The sequence below is a fragment of the Sesamum indicum genome, linkage group LG6 (assembly GCF_026168435.1).
Source record: "Sesamum indicum cultivar Baizhima isolate 11 linkage group LG6, ASM2616843v1, whole genome shotgun sequence".
In the NCBI taxonomy this organism is placed as follows: domain Eukaryota; kingdom Viridiplantae; phylum Streptophyta; class Magnoliopsida; order Lamiales; family Pedaliaceae; genus Sesamum; species Sesamum indicum.
Window position 1 is genome coordinate 5,521,293 of NC_142662.1, and position 19,856 is coordinate 5,541,148.

The following is a 19,856-nucleotide window of genomic DNA, read 5'->3' on the forward strand; positions in this document are numbered from 1 at the left end:
TCGATCTGTACCATTGTTGCTGGAATTTCTTTTCCTCTATGTATCTATATAATTACATTTTGCGATTTTATTTTGTATTGGAGTGATAATATTTAAAAAAATTCTTATTCGAACCAATTACAAAATAAATGTGATATACTTTTTTTATCTCATATTACACTTGTCATATAATTAGTTTAAATTCCATTAAATCCGATATGGAATATAAGTTTCCTAACATTTGCTTATTAAATGTCACTTTCCCTTATTAGCTTACAGTTAAGAATCGAGGCATGATGGCTAAGTTATTGGAGAAATTACTAAAAACAAAAAGGCAAAATTATATCTTTTGTTACGTAACTTTAGGTTGTTAGTATTTTTTGTCCTATAATTTACTCTATTTATGTATTTAGTTCTTTTTTTTTATGAATTTAGTTTTGAATATCTCATATTTAATTTTTTATGACAAATTTAATCTTATTAGTAACTTATAGGACCAAAATACCAAAATGTCATAATTACAATGCCAAATTAAAATTAATGCATTGTAAACTAAGTTGGTACCATGCAACTCTTAAACATCATAAATAATATATAAATGGGCCTCCTAGTTAGTGTTAACTTTTGGACGAAAATCTGACAAATCTGACTTTTTGGAGCTCATGCCAGATGAAATGCACGTCTGGTAGAAGGTGGGGTTTATGGGAGTTGAAGAGTAAAACAAATTTACAGAGTTGAAACAACATTGACTGTACTTTTGTCTCATATCAAATTTTCCCTCTTCCAAAACCCTAACCTTAAGCAATTTGCTGCTAAATTTACAAAAATATGATTCAATTCACCCCTAAGTATCCCCTACACGACTAAAACATTAAATGACTATCAGTCCGATCTTATTTGATTAGTAAGGTTGCGACTGCATTTTTCTTCTCATACATTAACATCATTTTAAATTCAGTACCGTTTGCTACACTTTTATCATATTGCGTCCTATACATTTGAAAAAATATTCAATGTTAGTCTCTTGTAACTTTCTTAATCAATTTTTAGCGAAAAAGTCACGTGATCATTACTCCAATTTCAATATGAAGGGGATCAAATTTGTTAAAAAATGACTAAATATAAAATGTTTAAAAATAAATTTATTCAAAAAAAAAAAGAAAAAGTATCAAAATATGAGATGCTCAAAATTAAATTCGTTAGGACAAGATTAAAATTGTAATTAAAAAAAAAAACCGATCGAGGGCAGGTTTGGGGCTTCTTGAACCTGCCTCAATTCCGGGTACGAGGCTTGTCCCAACCTCGCCCCGGTCTCTCCTTTTTATTTTATATTATTGAGAACAAGGGCCTATAGGAAGAGGGCCGGTGATTGAAACATGGAAAGGAGAGGCCAACAATGGTATAGGGCGGATGTAGAGGGGGAGCGGTGATGGGGACAGGAGCTTGGGGAAGAGGGAAGGGGGCGGCATCGGGGTGCGAGACGGAGAAGGGGAAGGGGAAGAAGGGCGACGACTAGGGGAGAGTGGGGAAGGGCGAGGAGGGCGATGAGGCCTGGGGAAGGATGGTGGTGCTGGCGACGAAGGTAGAACTAGGAGGCGGACACGAGGGTGGGCCGGCAGTAGAGGTTGGGGGTTGGTTCTTAATTAATAAAAGTATATGTTATTAAAAATAATAATATAATATAAAATTATACATATATATATAAAATAATATTTTCTTTTTACTAAATATATATTATCATAAATATTAATATATTGTATATATAATATTTTTTATAAAAACAATACCTAGTCTAAAAAGGGAGGAAGTCTAAAAATATATATATATATATATATATATATTTTTTTTTTTTTTTTGGGGTGAGCCAAAATAAAATGACGTGAGATCCATCCGCACCGCGAACACTCTACATAGTTTCTTCTGGAAAAGGCTCTAACATTTGATTCAGACGTATAAACAAACAAAATTAAAGAGAACAAGAACAAATATCAATCCATACATGCAGTACGCCACTCTCAAGGCTGCATCAATGAAAATTAGTACAATTGATGACTGAGTCTATATATAACATCAAGAAAAACAAGACCGCCCAGATCAGAAATTCTGATCCAAATTCAATTTGGTCAGGCGGACCTCCGAACTGATCAGAGTCGGGGGAATGGAGAATACAGCGTAGGAGACCAGCAAAGTGAAGGAAAACAAGGCAGATAGCACTGCCCCGACATATGCATACCGTTTACGCCGCACTGTCGCGAATTCCTTAGCTAAACTCCGCTGAGCTGTGCCGGCGGCGGCTCCGGTACTCTGTTTCTCACCATTTCTGATCGCGTATATCTTCCGGTACGTCCTTTGCTGCTCCAGGCAGGCAAGATCCTGCTGCTCTCTGGATTCCATGAAGTCGTTGACGTTGGTGATGAGCGTCAGCCAGAAGGCAGTTGAAACGGAAGCCGAGAGGCCGAACGGAATCCGCCAATTTCCTCGCAACGCGGCGGAGGGAAGAATTACCTGAATATACATGATAAGTTGGAAGATCACGTAGAGTCCCCCCAATTGAGCAGCCCTAGCTTTCGAGTCCTGAGCTTTCTGTTCCAAATTTTCAATCAAGGATCTCAACTCCTTGAAATTGAAATTCAGCTCCTCTAGTGACTGTGAATTCATGAGAAGAGGTTAGTTCTAATCCCTAGTTTACTACAAACATACAAGTCCTCTTAGCATGAGGAGGTGCGGTTTATATTTGTTATTTCAAACTAAGCGTGTCTTATGGTTTAACATTTCCAACACCGGAATTTTCACCCAAAATCATGTTTTCTGGACCCACAAAAAAGTGCTAATTACACAAATATCCATATTATATATATATATTACATGTTTCTCAATACACCCACTATTCGTATTGATAATAAAAAATTGTTGCCTCGATTAGATCGAAAGGTTGGTTTGGTCGACTATTTCTTTTAATATTTTTTTAGAATAAATTACAATATATTTTTTTAAAGTTACCATAATTATAAATATTTTCTAATTATTGGATATTTACCAATACATTCACTATTTGTTAGTTTTCATTGAATTTTATCTATTTTTTGTGATGAAGTGATAAAAATGTTCTTGTTGATTGAATTATAGTTTTATTTATTTTTTGAATTTTTTTAACAGATTAAGTAAATAATTATTTTAAATTTTTTTTTATTCACGTTGTATAATGGCTTTTACAATTTCGTTTTAAAAAAATACAGTAAGAGCAAAGTTGATAATTTCAAATATTCTTACACAATTTTATCAAATATCATAAAGGTACTTATAAAATTTCAAACAACGATAAATAATTATAATTATGTCAACCTCATGAGAGTTCTTTGTAATTTACTTTTTTCTATAAAATTCGATGCATCACATTATTCAATCCATTCAAATTTAAAAAATTGACTGAAAACACATTGATTTTTTCAAATTAATACGCATACACAAACGTGTGTGTATATATATATATATATATATATATATATTCAAATAAAACATAAACTACTATAGTAGTATATTATACATACGTTTGCGGAATTTGAATTCATAAAATTATTTTATTTTTTATTATGATGTCTCAATTTTATCAGTTGGGCAAGGAGGTGTTGTTGGGGGCTGATTTCTAATCTAAACCCATATGATTTATTATCAACCTGTTGTAGTAAAATATTGGTAATAAGTAATAATTTTGCCAACATCTACCTAATTATTTGACTAATTCTCATTAAGTCCACCAGCACGCAGACAATCTAATAAGTAAAGTCTTTCTGTAATACTTGTTTGTACTGTTAATTGTTTGAACTTGCACCAATTATTCCAAGATTAATTGTTTATAGACAAACCCCCTATGATTTTTATAATAATTAACGCAAAAAAGTTGCATAGACCACGCAGTGTCCAGACCGCGCCCTTTATGCGATTTTTATTGATTTCTTAAAATTTGTTTGGTTAAAATGAAAAATAAATGTATAAAAAAGTGGAAATAAAAAAAAATTGGTGTTTGATTAGAAAAAATAGTTGGAGGAGAAGTAAAATTAGATGTACATGAAATTCTTCTGAACTCCAACTTCTCTTTTGTCCAAAATTAGAAGGAAAAATAAAAGTATAAGGCTAAAAAGATAAAAAAAAAATTCATATTTTAGTTTTATTTATTCTATTATTATGTATATAATTTTTTTCAAAAACAATTTCCGTCCTGGTAATAGCTAGTGCATAATTTTTCGGAAAAATAACTAACTTATCGAAAAAGGTACTACGTTGACGATCATTGAGAGTTTCTTTTTTTTTTTTTTTTTTGAAAATGTAAATTGCTTATAAATAAAGAATGTGTACAATAAATACAACCAAATCGAAGGCCAAAGCTATATGCCACCTTCTATATAAAATAGATGAGTGTGAACTATTGGGAGTAGTTTTTAGTATATTTAAATTGAGTAATTTAGAATAAATGCACAAAAATTATTTTAATAGATATTTTTTATTAAAATAAAACAATATTTTTGTTCTTATTTGATGAATTTTTTACTAATATAATTTTAATTTTTTTTTATATAATAAAATTATTTTAGTATCATGTTAAGTTGTTTATTTTCTATTGTGAAAAAAAGAGAAATGATTAATCATAGTAAAATTACAAAAATTAAGATTTGTTTTCCCTCAATTTATATTTCTCATACCAAATAAGGAAAAATATTCGACATTTACTCTCATTTCAAAAATACCAAACAATTTAAAGAAAAACTATTATTCTTTCCATTTCCGTTGACTTTTCACTTCCTCTCCTTTTTTAATTCCCCTTTTCTTTTAATTGAACCAAACAAACCTAAGTTATAAAATAATTTTATACCATAATTTATGAATCATTAAAATATATCAACGCTAGCGCTATGAAATACACAAATCAATAATTTAAACACACATTTTATATATAAGAGCCATCATGGCATATTTGACATATTTACTGTTAGAATAATTTAGCCTAAATCAAAGGCTGGGCCTTTAATCTGGACGGCCAAATCACACTTGGCCCACTGGGCCATCTGATCCACTTACCTGACCTATAAGAAGGTTTGACCCGGTTCCTATTCTACTTAAACCTTTCTTTCTCATTCTTAATCCTAACCTCCAATCCGCCGTCTTCTTCTCCTTCTTCTTCTCCAATACAACCCTTTGGGTCCTTCCCAGTCCATTTGTCTTCTGTGCTATGATATTCTCCAAAAATGACCTTTTATGAGCCTTCAATGGACAACCTCTTTAAATGGTTGGTCCATTGTGGCTCTTGGTTAACTAGCTGACTTCTCTCTTCTTCTCTCTACCATCATTCTCTGAAACTCTGAAAAGCCTTAGTGGCAGAACCTTTGTGGTTCGATTAAAAGCCTTTGTGGCATTTTTCCTTTGTGGATCTGAGGTAGAACCTATGTGGTTCTTACAACCTATGTGGCCTGTGTGATTTGAGCAACCGGTTGAGGTTCTTAACCTTTGGCCTTGAGTAGGTCTTGGGTTTTTAGTTCCTGAGCCTTCATAGTTGTTTATGTCTCCTGTTTCTGTCATATTAATATTTCCAGGGTTATTTGTTGTATCAGTTTTGATATTCCTTAGAATTCTTGTAATTTGTTATAAGAAGGTCTGTATATTATTTAAATTTCTGTAAATCTCTGATTTTGTAATCTGCTAGAGAACGATCCACTCCTAACAATGGTATCAGAGCAACCAGGTTGAGTCTCTGGCTTGAAAAAGCCATTTACGGTAATATAGCTTCAACCCTTAAAACTCTTTTACTTTCTAGTCCTAGAACCACGAACCCTTGTTGTTGACCTCCCTTGGCCGGGCTCGAGAAGCCGTCGGGTATCTGGTGGAGGGGCAGTTAAGGCCCCAGCCATTAATAAACTGCTGAATATTCTCTCTGTGCTTATTCTCTGATATATACTGTTGATTCAAGAATTCTTGTTATTTTCTCATACTGTCACTTGTTCATATTTTACTGTGTGACTTGCTATTTTTTTTTTGTTAAAATGTCTGGTTATTATTTGCAACCTTTTGATGGAAAATCAGATTTCTCTATCTGGCAACAAAAAATGAAAGGCATTTTAATACAGCAAAAAGTTTTTAAGGCTATTAATGGTAAATATTTTGAAACAGTTTCTGAAGAAAAACGGCTTGAAAATGATGAGTATGCTTATAGTTCTATCATTTTAAATTTATCTGATTCTGTAATAAGAAAAGTTGGAAAATAAAATACTGCTAAGGAATTATGGAATAAACTGGAAGAATTATATACTGAAACATCACTTCCTTGTAAACTGTTTCTTTTAGAAAAATTCTTCAGATATAAGCTTGATCTTTCTAAAAATATTGAAGAAAATATTGATGATTTTACAAAATTAATACAAGATATTAAGCTTACTAGGGATAAAAATATTGATGATTATACATCTATAGTTTTATTAAATGCAATTCCTGAATCTTATGGTGATGTAAAAGCTGCTATCAAATATTGTAGGGATAATGTAACTTTAAAAACAGTTATTAGTGGTTTAAAATCTAAAGAAATGGATTTAAAAACAAATGCTCCTAGTAATAGTAATAATGAAGTAAATTTTGTAAGTGGAACACCTAAGTCTAAGAATAATTATAATAATAAAAACTATAAGTTTAGAAAACACAGTAAAAGCCGAAGTAAAAGCAGGGGTAGAAGTCCTTCTAGGACAAAGTACTATAACAATAAAAGGAATGATGATAAAAACACTAAAAAGGATTTCAAATGTTATAACTGTGGGGAACGGGACACTTTATAAAAGATTGTAAGAAACCAAAGAAAAATAATCAAAATGATTCTGCTAATGTTTCTGAAGAAACTTCTGATGAAGTATACATGGTTTCTTATATTAACTTTGTTGATAATTCAAATAAGTTTGAATGGCTTGTTGATTCAGGATGTACATTTCATATGACTCCTTATAAAGAAATTTTGATGAACTTTAAAACTGAAAAATTAGGGTCTGTCTCTATGGAAAAAAAAAACTATGTCGCGTTCTTGGTTTTGGTGATGTTTTTCTAAAATTTGAAAATAGTTCTAAAATTACCCTTAAAGGTGTTAGATATGTCCCTGACCTTGCCCATAATCTGTTATCATGTTCAGCCCTAGAAGAGGATGGGTTAGAAGGGAGATGGGGCAAGGGGGTCATGAGAATCACTAAAGGGTCCTTAACCATTTTTAAAGCAGAAAAGAAAATAAACTTATATCTCTGCAAAGTACAATATGATTTATTTTCTGGAAATGTGTCTACAGATGATAAGTCTGATTTGTGGCATAAGAGACTAGATCACATTAGTTTTAAAGGTCTTGAATTGCTGCATAAAAATGGCTTTCTGCATGATAAACCTGCCACTTTAAATTTTTATGATAATTGCATTCTAGGAAAACAACATAAAGTCAGTTTTCCTTCTTCCTCATACCCAATTCCCACTTCTTCAAAATGTATATTAGATTATGTGCATGCAGATGTATGGGGTCCTGCAAATGTTGAAACACACGGTGACAATAAATACTTCCTTTCTATAATAGATACTTATTCTAGGAAAGTGTTTGTTTTTCTTATGAAACAAAAATCTGATGTTTTTGAAAAGTTTCAAAACTGAAAAAACCTAGTTGAAAATCAACTGGTTATAAGTTTAAAGCTTAAAGAACTGACAATGGTTTAGAATTTTGCAATAAATAATTTTTCGAACTCTGTGATAGGTATGGTATTAAAAGACATAAAACTACACCCTACACCCCCAACAAAATGGTGTAGCAGAAAGGATGAATAGAACTTTGCTTAAAAAAGTTAGGTGTCTTTTAATTAGTTTAGGATTACCTAAAACTTTATGGGGTGAGGCACTTTTGACAACTGCTTATCTGATTAATAGATCACCTTCTGTGCCTTTGTTTGGAAATATTCCTGAAAAGCTATGGTCTAATTCTGATGTTGATTTCTCTTCTCTTCACATTTTTAAATGTTCTGCTTTTTGTCTTGTCAATGGTGATAAATTGGATCCTAGGTCTCAAAAATGTGTATTTATTGGTTATTCAATAGGTGTTAAAGGTTATAGATTATGGTTAAGAAACCAACCTGATTTTAAAGTAGTAATTAGTAGAGATGTCATTTTTAATGAATCTAAAATGCCTTGTTTGAACACTACTTCTAAAACCACTGAAAACTATAACATTGAAAATACCTTTAATAAGGTGGAATCTAATAATCTGGATAACCAACAAGGGGTAGAAGTAGAAGATAGAGAAAAAAATCAAGTAGATTATAATGAAATAGAAGAAGAAAATTTTGAAAATACTTATCAACTAGTAAGAGATAGGGAACCTAGGGAACGTAGAATCCCTGCTAGATAGAGACTACCATTTAGTTTTGAATGCTGAAAACTTTGAACCAAATTCCTATGAAGAAGCTATAGAAAGTCCAAATTCAAAAGAATGATTATCTGCTATGCATGATGAACTCAAAGCCTTAAAAGAAAATAAAACTTGGGTCTTAGTCCCTAAACCTAAAAATGCTTCTGTCATAGACTGCAAATGGGTTTTCAAAGTTAAAGAAGAAAATAATAATAAGAGGTTTAAAGCAAGACTTGTAGCTAAAGGTTTTACACAGAAAGAAGGAATTGATTATACTGAAATCTTTTCTCCCATAGTAAAGTTTACTACTGTAAGAATTTTACTTGCTTTAGTTGCTCGGTTTAATTGGGAACTTAAACAGATGGATGTAAAAACTGCTTTTCTGTATGGAAATCTTGATGAACAAATTTATATGTCTCAACTTTATGGATTTGTTGATAAGAAAAATCCTAATCTTGTTTATTTGCTTAAAAAATCTTTATATGTCTTAAGCAATCTCCTAGACAATGGAACAAAAAGTTTGATCAATTTATGCATTCTTTAGAATTCAAAAACAGTGCATATGATCCTTGTCTGTACTTCAAGTATGAAAGTAATGTGCCTTTATTCCTTGTCTTATATGTAGATGACATGTTAATTGCTAGTCCTAGTCTTTGTATGATTAAAAGTTTATAGAAAAATCTATGCAAATCTTTTGAAATGAAAGACCTAGGGGATGTTAGAAAAATATTTGGTATGAACATTGAAAGAAATAGGACTAGTTCAACCATTTTCTTGAATCAAACATCTTACATTCAAAGTGTTCTTAAAAATTTTTCAATGGTAAATTCAAAACCTTCTTCTGTACCCCTTGCTGCTCATTTTCAGTTATGTAAAGATCAGTGTCCAAAAACTGAAACTGAAAAGGATAAAATGAAAAATGTGCCTTTATTCTAATGCTATTGGTTCTGTTATGTATTTGATGGTAAGTACTAGACCTGATATAGCTTACTCTGTTAGTTGCTTGAGTAGGTATATGTCAAGCCCTGGTTCTCCCCATTGGGAAGCCTTAAAATACCTTTTAAGATACTTTAATGGTACTAAGAAACTTGGCATAACTTTTTCAAAAAGCCCTAACGGTGAAAAACTTGTTGGATATGTGGATTCTAACTATGCAAATGATAGGGACAATAGAAAATTTACAACTTCTTATATTTTTACACTACGTGATGCATGCATAAGCTGGAAGTCTCAACTTCAAAACATCGTAGCACTTTCAACAATTGAAGCTGAATACATTGCCACTACTGAGGCAATAAAGGAAGCTATCTGGTTGAAAGGATTACTTTCTGAAATTGGTTTCTTAAAAGAAAAACTTATTGTTTTCTCTGATAGTCAGTCAAGCATTCAACTTTGCAAAAATCCAGTCTTTCATTATAGGACTAAGCATATAGATGTAAGGTATCATTTCATCCGTGATGTAATAAACAAAGGGTTAGTAAATCTTGAAAAAATTAAATCTGTAGAAAATCCTGCATATATGGGTACAAAATGCTTATCTTTGGAAAAATTCAAAACTTATCTTGATATTCTTAACATGTGAACTGTTATCCTGTAAATTGTTTTCTGTTTTGCAGGTACCACCTTTAAGGCAATGATGATAGCCTTAAAGCCACCATCTTGGTTTGGACCAAGGTGGAAATTGTTAGAATAATTTGGCCCAAACCAAAAGCTAGGCCTTTAATCTGGACGGCCAAATCACACTTGGCCCACTGGGCCATCTGATCCACTTACTCGACCCATAAGAAGGTTTGACCTGGTTCCTATTCTACTTAAACCTTTCTCTCTCATTCTTAACCCTAATCTCTAATCTGCCATCTTCTTCTCTTTCTTCTTCTCCAATACGACCCTTTGGGTCCTCCCCAGTCCCTTTGTCTTCTGTGCTCTAATATTCTCCAAAAATGGCCGTTTATGAGCTTTCAATGGACAGCCTCTTTAAATGGCTGGTCCATTGTGGCTCTTGGGTAACTAACTGACTTCTCTCTACCATCATTCTCTAAAACTCTAAAAAGCCTTAGTGGCAGAACCTTTGTGGTTCGATTAAAAGCCTTTGTGGCATTTTTCCTTTGTGGATTTGAGATAGAACCTTTGTGGTTCTTAACCTCTATGGCCTGTGTGATTTGAGCAACCAGTTGAGGTTCTTAACCTTTGGCCTTGAGTAGGCCTTGGGTTTTTGGCTCCTAAGCCTTCACATTTGTTTATGTCTCCTGTTTCTGTCATATTATTATTTTCAGGGTTATTTGTTGTATCAGTTTTGATATTCCTTATAACTCTTGTAATTTGTTATAGGAAGGTCTGTATATTATTTAAATTTTTGTAAATCTCTGATTTTGTAATCTGTCGGAGAACGATCCACTCCTAACATTTACAAATAGTAAAAAAAATTATTTATAATTACAGTAAACCTTAAAGGATCTGGTTGTAATTTACTAATACTGAATGGACCGAGAACTTGTCCTCGGTGCAGCCCAAGAGAGCTGTCTTTCATCATTATAAAATGAGATGCCCAATGCAATTATAGCCGGATAATATTTCCATTGGGCCATTCAAGCAGACCAAACCCATATGCTGTTTACTTGGAGTCATTGGCCGGATACTCATGTGTTCCCTTGCTAAAGCTCTACCGCTGTTATGAATGCCTTAGCCGTGATTGCTTTTGATAAATGCTGAATAGCATACCCACCAAAATTACTGCATCTGTGACCGTTGCGTGCGTCGGACAACCTAAGGTGTTTCGTGGTAAGATGGGGTGTATCAAAGTTTATAACTCCACCAAGTCGCCGCTCACAATCAGAGATCACTACGTCCTGACTGCGACGCCGAAGTCGGGATATGATGGCGCCTTGCGTTATAGCATCGCCGCCGGTGACATCAAGAAAACTCCTACTGACGACTTTCTTGAGAAGGCGGCGAAGAATCGGAATCCTCAAGAGATTCATGTCAATGTTGGTGAAGAGACCCACCTAATTTGGGAACATGAAGAATTCATAAGCAACGAGGGGAAGGAGGTCATTTTGAAGATGGGAGGTGACGGTGTTCTGCATTCGAGCTTCGTTGCACCGGGAGGAATATCTGCTCTCCGAACAGAGAAAAAAACGATGCCTCAGTGGATCAGGTGCTTGATGGCTCCCCCCTCTCTGCTTTTCTTTTCCTCCACGAACTTGATAAATTGATTGATTCCAATTGACATTGATTTTCCAGGAAGATATTTTCCTTTCCAAGTGCTGGAGCTAACGTGGAATCTCCAGTTGCTGAGCTGGTAAATGTCTATGTGTTTTTTCCCTTTTTATTTGGCAGGATAATCACAAAGAGAGAGGTCTCTCTGATCAGAACTAAGGCGGGTAGTGTTGGGCAGGATGGGGATGAAAACTCCACATGGGTCTACAAGTGTTTAAGTCTGAATCAAGTTATGTGAATAGTACATGGGAAGCACCCGGTGTGAAGGGATTGAATTTGTTTTTTGTTATTGTCATACTTTTATCCAATTTCTAAATATTTGGTTGGTGTTGCATTGGATTTAAATATTGGTTCAGTCAATCTACACTCGACCCTGAGAAGGTGGAGTCATCCTGTCAATTCTTAAACTATACGCTGCCTTACTGCAGGTCTTAGCCACTACATTGTTTGCACATGAATGCCTGGTGTAAGGTGTCTCATTCTCAGGAGGTGTCCCTGCATAGAAATATAAAATGTTCATAATAGAAAATAGTTTCTTTCATATTGGTTAGATGAATGATGTTCAATTATTCATATACATTTTCTGATCTATCTATGATTTGCTGGTTTCTGTTGGTATTAATGGTTTATTGGTTTCAGATTTTGTTGCTTTGTCATCTTCATGTGATACACCAGTCACTGTTCTTTTTTTGCTACGAATGCATGCTTTTATGCTGTAGGGATCTTTATGTGCCATTATATACCCTTTAGCTACTCTTGGTTAGAACTGGGATAAGTTTGAATTGCATTTCAGAAGTTGTTGAAATATCGAGTTTTTGGTTGGGTGAAGGAGAATGTTTTTGCATATTCACTGGGCTTGACGCGCGTCAAGGTGAATATATGGACTTAGAATGAAGGAGCTTATTTTGACTGTTGAGATTAGGCAACCATTTCATATCTTTGCTTCTTTCTCGCCATAGTCTGGTCCTTGAGAGTTGAAATCCACCATCAGGACCTCAATGAATGTTTTGTGGTAATTCTTTTTTTCTTATAACCCTAGAGTCATGTTGAGACATGTAGAACCAGCACACCAATTATTTGAAATGCATAATGACCTGCGTCCATGATGCTCGATAGTTGCATATATGCCACTGCATCTTATCTTTAATTTATTCAAGTTAAAAACCCCCTCTATTCCATATCTGTGTCCATAATTGCCCCCACTCTAAATTTTGTGCTAAAATTATTTCCCTTGAGTGGCATCGAAGCAAGCTTGTTAAGAAACTTAGACCATTCGGCTGTCAATACAAAATAAGCTCGGTTTGTTGTGACCTTGAAATCTTAGTTGCTCCACGTTCTGTGACATGTAGATGGCAAGAATTCTTCGAATTTGAACCTTTTATCTGCGCATTTACCTTTTGTAAATAGTCAAGTTGGCATGTGACTGAATGTTGTGTGCCTAGACTGGTCATTGAATGAGAAACCTATTTGATGATCTCATCGACCGCAAAGGGATTCTACTGAATCCTAAAGATGACAAGTATATTTAGTTAATCGTAGAGCAAAGTGTAAAATTATTCTATTTTAATTTTTTACTTGACCACAATTATGACAATGCCATTTATGTAACTTAATATCTAGTATGAAGTATATTTATTTTTCCAATGAAGATGTTATTATAATGAGATGTTTTTGGGAAGGTTGACTCAGTTACAGATTAGAGCTATACATATTGATTCATTTGACACCATATTCTGCACGCATTGGACAAGTCTGTTCCTGTCTCTTTTCTTATCTTGTTTGAGGTTTCGTTCCTGTAATTCTTCAATTTAATTGCTCTCTATTCCCTTCTTCACTCATTATTTTAAGTTGATAGGTCTCTCCCTGCAGTCGTATGTTGTCTGTATTATATAGGGTTTCACCCTGTGTTTTCCTTGTGAGGTCTACCTTACAACCAACTAGCTTTCCCCTAAAGTGATGTTGGATGCATTTGGATTCCTTAAAAGTATGTGGTGACAAGATAACTCATTTTCGTGAAGCTTGAATATAGTTAAAAATTCACTGACCTGTAGTTAAGCGAGGAAGGTTTGATATTTGAACCTTTATGCTGTTTTGCAAGCTGTGTCTTTTAAGAATGGTATGGTTTGGTTGCATTTTGATGGGAGACTGGAATTTCTTAGAAGTTGCTAATAGAGGTTGTAAGGCTATAGAAGATGAGTTTCTTCATAGCTTGTGGAAGCAACTAGCAAGCACCATGGGTTTAGATGATTGCCATTGAATGAGCATGATTAAGCTTCAGTTGTATGAGTGCACTTGATTTTCCTTCTTCTTGTCTAGGGGGGTGGGTGTGGTATATGTTTTTCTGTTCAAGTAATTCTCCCTCAATTTAGACCAGATTTTTTTTCAGAATTGAGAATGACAATTGGAAATCCTTGTTTGGCAGGGTTTAATGTCAGCTGGTTCACCGAAAGCTGGAATTCCTGTGGATGTAGCTGAATAATACTAGTGTACTGTAAAATCTTCTGCTTTAAGGAATTGCAATGTATCTGTTGTGTGTAGCATGTCAACTTGAGAATTGTTCTTTTTGGTGTTGGGTCATATTGAATGGCGATTGGCAATACTGTTACGGAGTATTGGTTGTGATGTAGAAGAGTTCCTCGGTCGAGGTTCTCAATTTGAGAATTGTGCTTCATGAGCGGTTATGAGGTAATTTTTCATTCACACTTTCCAGTGCCCCTACACCATTACTGGGTATTTTCCTCACCTTGAAAAGGCTTTAAGCCTTTAACGAATATAGTTTCTGGTGCCCTACTTGCTTGTGCTTCAATTAATACAATAGGAATGTTGTGTTTCTGGTAAGGTATATTGTATGGTACTCTGGGACTTTACCAATATGGTATTCTGTTTTTTCACCTGAACTGTGGACACATCTCTTTCTTTCTTTTTCTTGCCCTGTTCTTGGTTCTTGGGGGTAAGAGCAATTTATAAGTTAGGAGGAGCTAGGACCCACCTCCTACCCTTGCCGTATTGACCAATTGCGAGTGGAGCGCAGTATCCATGTTGACCAATCAAATTTAAGTTTTAGATAGATTCTCATCTCGTATAGCCACAATCACCGAATATTCCCTCTACCTCCACTTTTGACCTACAAATTAATTAATAAAGGCCCTACGGCTCACGACCCCACACATTATTAATTCATAAAGTTATGACCAACCTGACTTAATGATGGATGTAGATTCTATTAAAAATAATTTTTGTGAACATTTTTATAAAAGTGAACGTAACGTTCGTAGAATTTTTCATGTAATTGGGAGATTAATTGATAATTATTAAAAATTTAAATTTAATTAGTAAATAAATTATAGATTGAATTTAAGATATAATAAAATTTGAATGGATTAAATTGAAATTCGTTATAATATTTGGAGGTAAATTATATTAGTTAAGAAAATTAAAAAAAATGGATGTGATGGGTATTTTAAAAAAAGTTAATTAAATATATAAAATAATAATATTATATATATAAATAGTATATTGTACAAATTGAGGGGAGAGAGAGAGAGTGTAGAATGAGGCGGTGGGCCTCTCTTGTCCATATTAATATGCACACATACATACATTTACAGATTCACACACACTCGTACACACACAGCAACGCGCACACACATTTCGGAAAACAGAGGTATGGATGTTGAATTTTAATTTTATTAATTTATATAATTATATTATTTAATTACTCCATTTATTAAATAATGATTATATTAAGCGATATACTATTTAATCGGAGTATTTTATGATTTTTGACTATTTAAATTAGTGTCAAATTAAATATCACAATTGCTATAAAAATGATATAGTTGGGTAATTAAAATATTAGATTTGTTAGATTTAATTATTACTATAGCTAATTTACACAATTTCATCAGAATAATTAACGAAATATGTAATTCTATGTATTGTTGCTTAATTAAATTGTATAGCAACGGTAAATTGACAGAAAATTCATAGAAATACTTCGGAAGTTATATTTTGGAAATATTATGTTATTAATGAGGGAAAGGAGGTTTCAGTGGTAATATAATTTACGAATGTTATTAAAAATAATAGTTATAAATATATAAAGGGTTTGATTAAGTGAATTCTTATGAATTATTTGGTAAATTAAATATATTGATTATACGTATTTTATTATAGGACGTGACGACAAGGTAGAGGGTTGAGCAGTCCCTCATAAAATCGAAGCATTTTGGGATATAAGGTAAGTATAGCTAATTGGATTTATATATATATATATATATGTGTGTGTAGTATTGTATATATTATATATATTGGTTTCTTGGATGCGAACGTGGACTTGGCTTTATATTATTATGTGTGGCTTTCGTATATTGATTGTTTATATAATTAGTTGTGGATTATTTGTTAGATTACCATAATATTGGTGAAATTGTTACTATGTGATATGTGATGGTAATGTAGAGATATGTGGGATATGATTATGTGATAATCATATAATTAATTGTTGATGAAATCAAATTGGGAGTTGTTGAAATCAAATGGGGAGTTGTTATTGAGGAAGTGATTATCATAAAGAATAGAATGACGATTGTGAGTTGAAATAAAAGATGGTGCTTACCTAGTTGGGAACACAGTCAATGGTTTATGAAAATGTGATTGATGATAATGTGATTGATAATGAGATATGAAAAATATATGATTTAAGCTAAGTACCATGGCGCGTAGGGTACCGGGATATTCCGGGGTAGTAGGGAATATCCTGTACTGTTAGCTACACACCTGGGTGGTGTGGGGTACCATGTTTGTTGTGATGTCCTGTGCTATATTGCTACATAGCTTGAGTAAAAGAGTGTGGAGATATCACACAACGGGTATCCTATGCTGTATATGATATGATGATGGCCGGCGAAACCATTGACTGATGTACTCCAGTTAGAGTAAGTGGGGCCCTTAACTAATAAATGATAACGAATAAACATTATGTCGTGGATTGATTTACAGTTGTGAGTATGTATTACTGCTTATATCTGATGTTGCTATATGACGAATGACAGTTGTCGGTGTGACTACATGTACGTGAATCTTTGTCTGTGTATATATATACAGACTAATCAACTATACTTATTGAGTAGGCAGCTCATTCCTTGCTACGTACTTTTCAGGAGATAGGTCACACTGAGTAGCCACATTGGACTTTGAGCGGTGCCGTCGTCTTTATTAGGTGGGTCAGCCGTGACTTCTGAAGCTAGAGTTTTTGGTTGTGGGTTGTTAAATATTCTGGTCTTTTATCGGGTTTTGTATTTAAAGTTGTGGTATGATTTTTCTTGAGGTTTTGTACAGGAGCACATCTAGTGAGGGTAAATATAAACTTTTAGTGATATCTAATACCTTTTGTGATATATATATTATGCTAATAACTTAGAATTTATTTTATGGGTTGAAAGAGAATTAATTATAGAATGAGTTTTGATTAAAGAAATGATGAAATAGTAATAATTAGATGTAGCGAGTAGGGGGTGCTACAGTGAGAGTAGGATCGAATCCACGGGAATTGATTTTAAATTAATTCCTTCAAAAAAATAAAAATAAAAATAAAAATAATTGGGGGGTTTATGATTGTGAAGAAGAATAAAAAAAAACTAAATTAAACTAAAAAGCTAATAAAATTAGAAGAGCTAAATATAAGAAGAGTATTCCAGACAGTATCATGCTTAATTCCACGGTTGATCATAGATGCAAAGATAACAATTATTCATGATAGATAAATTGGTTATGGCCATTGGTATGACCTAACGACCTCACCTTTCCTTACCTTGTGGATAGTCAAGGAACATCCATTGATTAAATCCCTAATCAGAAAACAACCTTGGAAACATTCTCAAAATTTAATTTACCAACAACATTAAGAATTAGAAAGACCCATTTCTAACCAATAAATTCCTACGAAAATTTATTTAAGTTAGATTGTGCATTCCCCACAACACAATCGAAAATTTCTATATAATCAATTATGTTATGCTACCACTAGTTATTGAACTAAACAAACACTTACGGATTTGCAAGTTCAATTGACTAGGCAAATATTCTTGACAATAAATCAGATTATTTGTAATAAAAACGCAAAGAACAACACAAATACCAATAAGAATAAAAGTAGAAAGCATAAATTAGATCTCACAACTTGTTGGAATTAAGCATTCACCAAATCTTCAACCCTTCAACCGGAATGAGAGAACTAGCTAGACATGCTAATGGAAGAACGCATGAAAAGCAAAGTAAAAAAATCTCATAAAAACTAGAGAAATAGAAGAGTTTAGAAATTGTCTTTTAAAGTGGAATTACATCACCTATTTATAATAGCTAGATACGTAGTTCTACTAGAATTAAAAGTAGATTCCTAATTGAACTAAAAGACTTATGGAAATAAAATTATAATTCTGGTTAAACTCCTCATTTATCAAAAGGTAATCCAAACAACTCCAAATTCTTGCCAAAAATTAAGTTTGAGTCCTGTCCGAATTTCCATTTTGGTGTTTTTCTTCATTTTCCATTTCATTTGTCCTAATGCTGCAAAATAATACTTAATTAGGAGCATTTATTCACAAAATAGATCAAAATATTACATGAAATAGGCACAAAATACGATCCTATCACTTAACAAACGTTGTATGTTGGAAATTCAGTTTAGATTGATACCGTTAAAAAGATATTTAGCTAATTTTTTTTAGAAATTGAAAACTACATATTGTTGTGATTTTTTTTATAGAAAATATTTTATATAAAATCATACTATTCATATAAAGGTTTTAGGAATAGTAACGGGTTGAGTTTGGAGTAGATTTGCAAAATCTCGGGTTCTCAAGAAATTCGTGGATTCGAACCCGTCACTCGTTGGGTTGGACCCAATGGACCAGTTTAATAATTTTAAAACATTAAAAAAAATTAGGAAAATAATACTATTAAAAAGTTTATAAATATGATATAATAATATTATTAAAAAATTATTTTTTTAGTATTAGTTACACTGAACTCCCACTGCTACTATGGAAATATACAATTATACAAATTCCTCCTCTTACTATGGAGGTTACATAAACTTCCCTTTCAAATGTATCCACCTTGCAAACTGCCCCCTTGGTTAGTTTAGGTACATAAAGGGGCGGTAAATGGTCGGGTTGGATGTTTGATTAGGTCAAATGGATGGGGTTGCAAATAGGTTTAAATGAATAGGTTAAAAATGGGTGGGGTTGCAATGAAAAGTTCAAAACGGGTCGGGTTGCAAATGGACTTGATCGAGTTAGTATCAAGTACTTTATTAATTTGAGTCAAAAGATTTTAAAATTTCACACAATGGAAAGAAAAAAGGAATAATATTTGAAATATTGAAAAATGTAATTGCTACTTATAATGAAATACAACTAAACTTATATCACATGTCATTTCTGTCTAATGACCATGTACATTAAAATTCATTTGCTAAATTATAAAGTAAAAAATTTTACTAAAAATCTACAAAATCCTACGTTTTATCAAAAAATAATTCATAACAATTTGAGTGCTCATCTTGAATGAACATCAAGCCATATAACCAAATTTTCTATATTTATTGAAAGACAATTTTTTATATGTGTGTGTGAGAGAAAGAGGGTAGTGAAGGCGAGGAGTTATTTAATTTTTTATTAATAAAAAAATTATATTAATATAATTATTTTTAATATGGTAATAATAATATGTCTAGTCGTGTTTTAAAATCACGACTAGACAATAAAAAATTGGTAAAAATAAATTTCCTGAACAAATCGCGATCTGACTTGATGTCGTGATTAGAGATCACGACACCAAGTCGGATCTCTAATCACGACTTGGCTATTTTTCTTATTTTTTTGTTTAAATAATTTTGTATAATTTAATTATATATAATTAATTTTAACAACATATTAAAATCTAAAAAGTTATAAAATTAATATTGTATTAATTTAAAAAATTACAATTAAGTGTACAAATGTAATAATGTATATTTTTGTGCAATTATAAAAAATACAAGAAGTATACAATTATTCCTAGCAACCCGGTACCGGCACATCTGATTGTGTTGAAAAATTTCTTTGTTGGGCTTGTTGTCGTGCACGTGTTTGCGCCCAATCCATCTCGTTGTGAATACGTGTTGTTTGATTTCGACCAGGGTGTAGTAGGATCGTGGAGCAATTCAAATCCCGATACATCCCAATAATCTTCGGAATGCACAGGTTCAAAT

General features: G+C 32.8%; 1 protein-coding gene and 2 long non-coding RNA genes across 3 annotated transcripts; all 3 read left to right on the forward strand.

Moving 5' to 3' along the window:
• The first annotated feature begins 1,805 nt into the window (after positions 1–1,805).
• On the forward strand, positions 1,806–10,761 carry LOC148787656 (uncharacterized). Its single transcript, XR_016065976.1, has 2 exons — positions 1,806–2,645; positions 5,675–10,761. It is a non-coding gene; the product is annotated as an uncharacterized LOC148787656 (long non-coding RNA).
• Positions 10,762–10,892: 131 nt separating this feature from the next.
• Positions 10,893–14,304, forward strand: LOC105164953 (uncharacterized). The gene is made up of 3 exons (XM_011083803.3): positions 10,893–11,540; positions 11,627–11,684; positions 14,025–14,304. The coding sequence occupies exons 1-3, from the start codon at positions 11,089–11,091 to the stop codon at positions 14,079–14,081; spliced, it is 567 nt and encodes a 188-aa protein (XP_011082105.1). The 5' UTR covers positions 10,893–11,088; the 3' UTR covers positions 14,082–14,304.
• Positions 14,305–15,172: 868 nt separating this feature from the next.
• LOC148787657 (uncharacterized) lies at positions 15,173–16,987 on the forward strand. Its single transcript, XR_016066224.1, has 3 exons — positions 15,173–15,266; positions 15,779–15,842; positions 16,765–16,987. It is a non-coding gene; the product is annotated as an uncharacterized LOC148787657 (long non-coding RNA).
• The last annotated feature ends 2,869 nt before the right edge of the window (positions 16,988–19,856 follow it).

Bases quoted from the DNA above. Each gene is read 5' to 3' on its own strand.
- LOC105164953 (XM_011083803.3), top strand. From the start codon at position 11,089: ATGCTGAATAGCATACCCACCAAAATTACTGCATCTGTGACCGTTGCG. The intron at 11,541-11,626 runs GTGCTTGATGGC...TTGATTTTCCAG, and splicing joins ACGATGCCTCAGTGGATCAG to GAAGATATTTTCCTTTCCAA. The intron at 11,685-14,024 runs GTAAATGTCTAT...CTTGTTTGGCAG, and splicing joins AATCTCCAGTTGCTGAGCTG to GGTTTAATGTCAGCTGGTTC.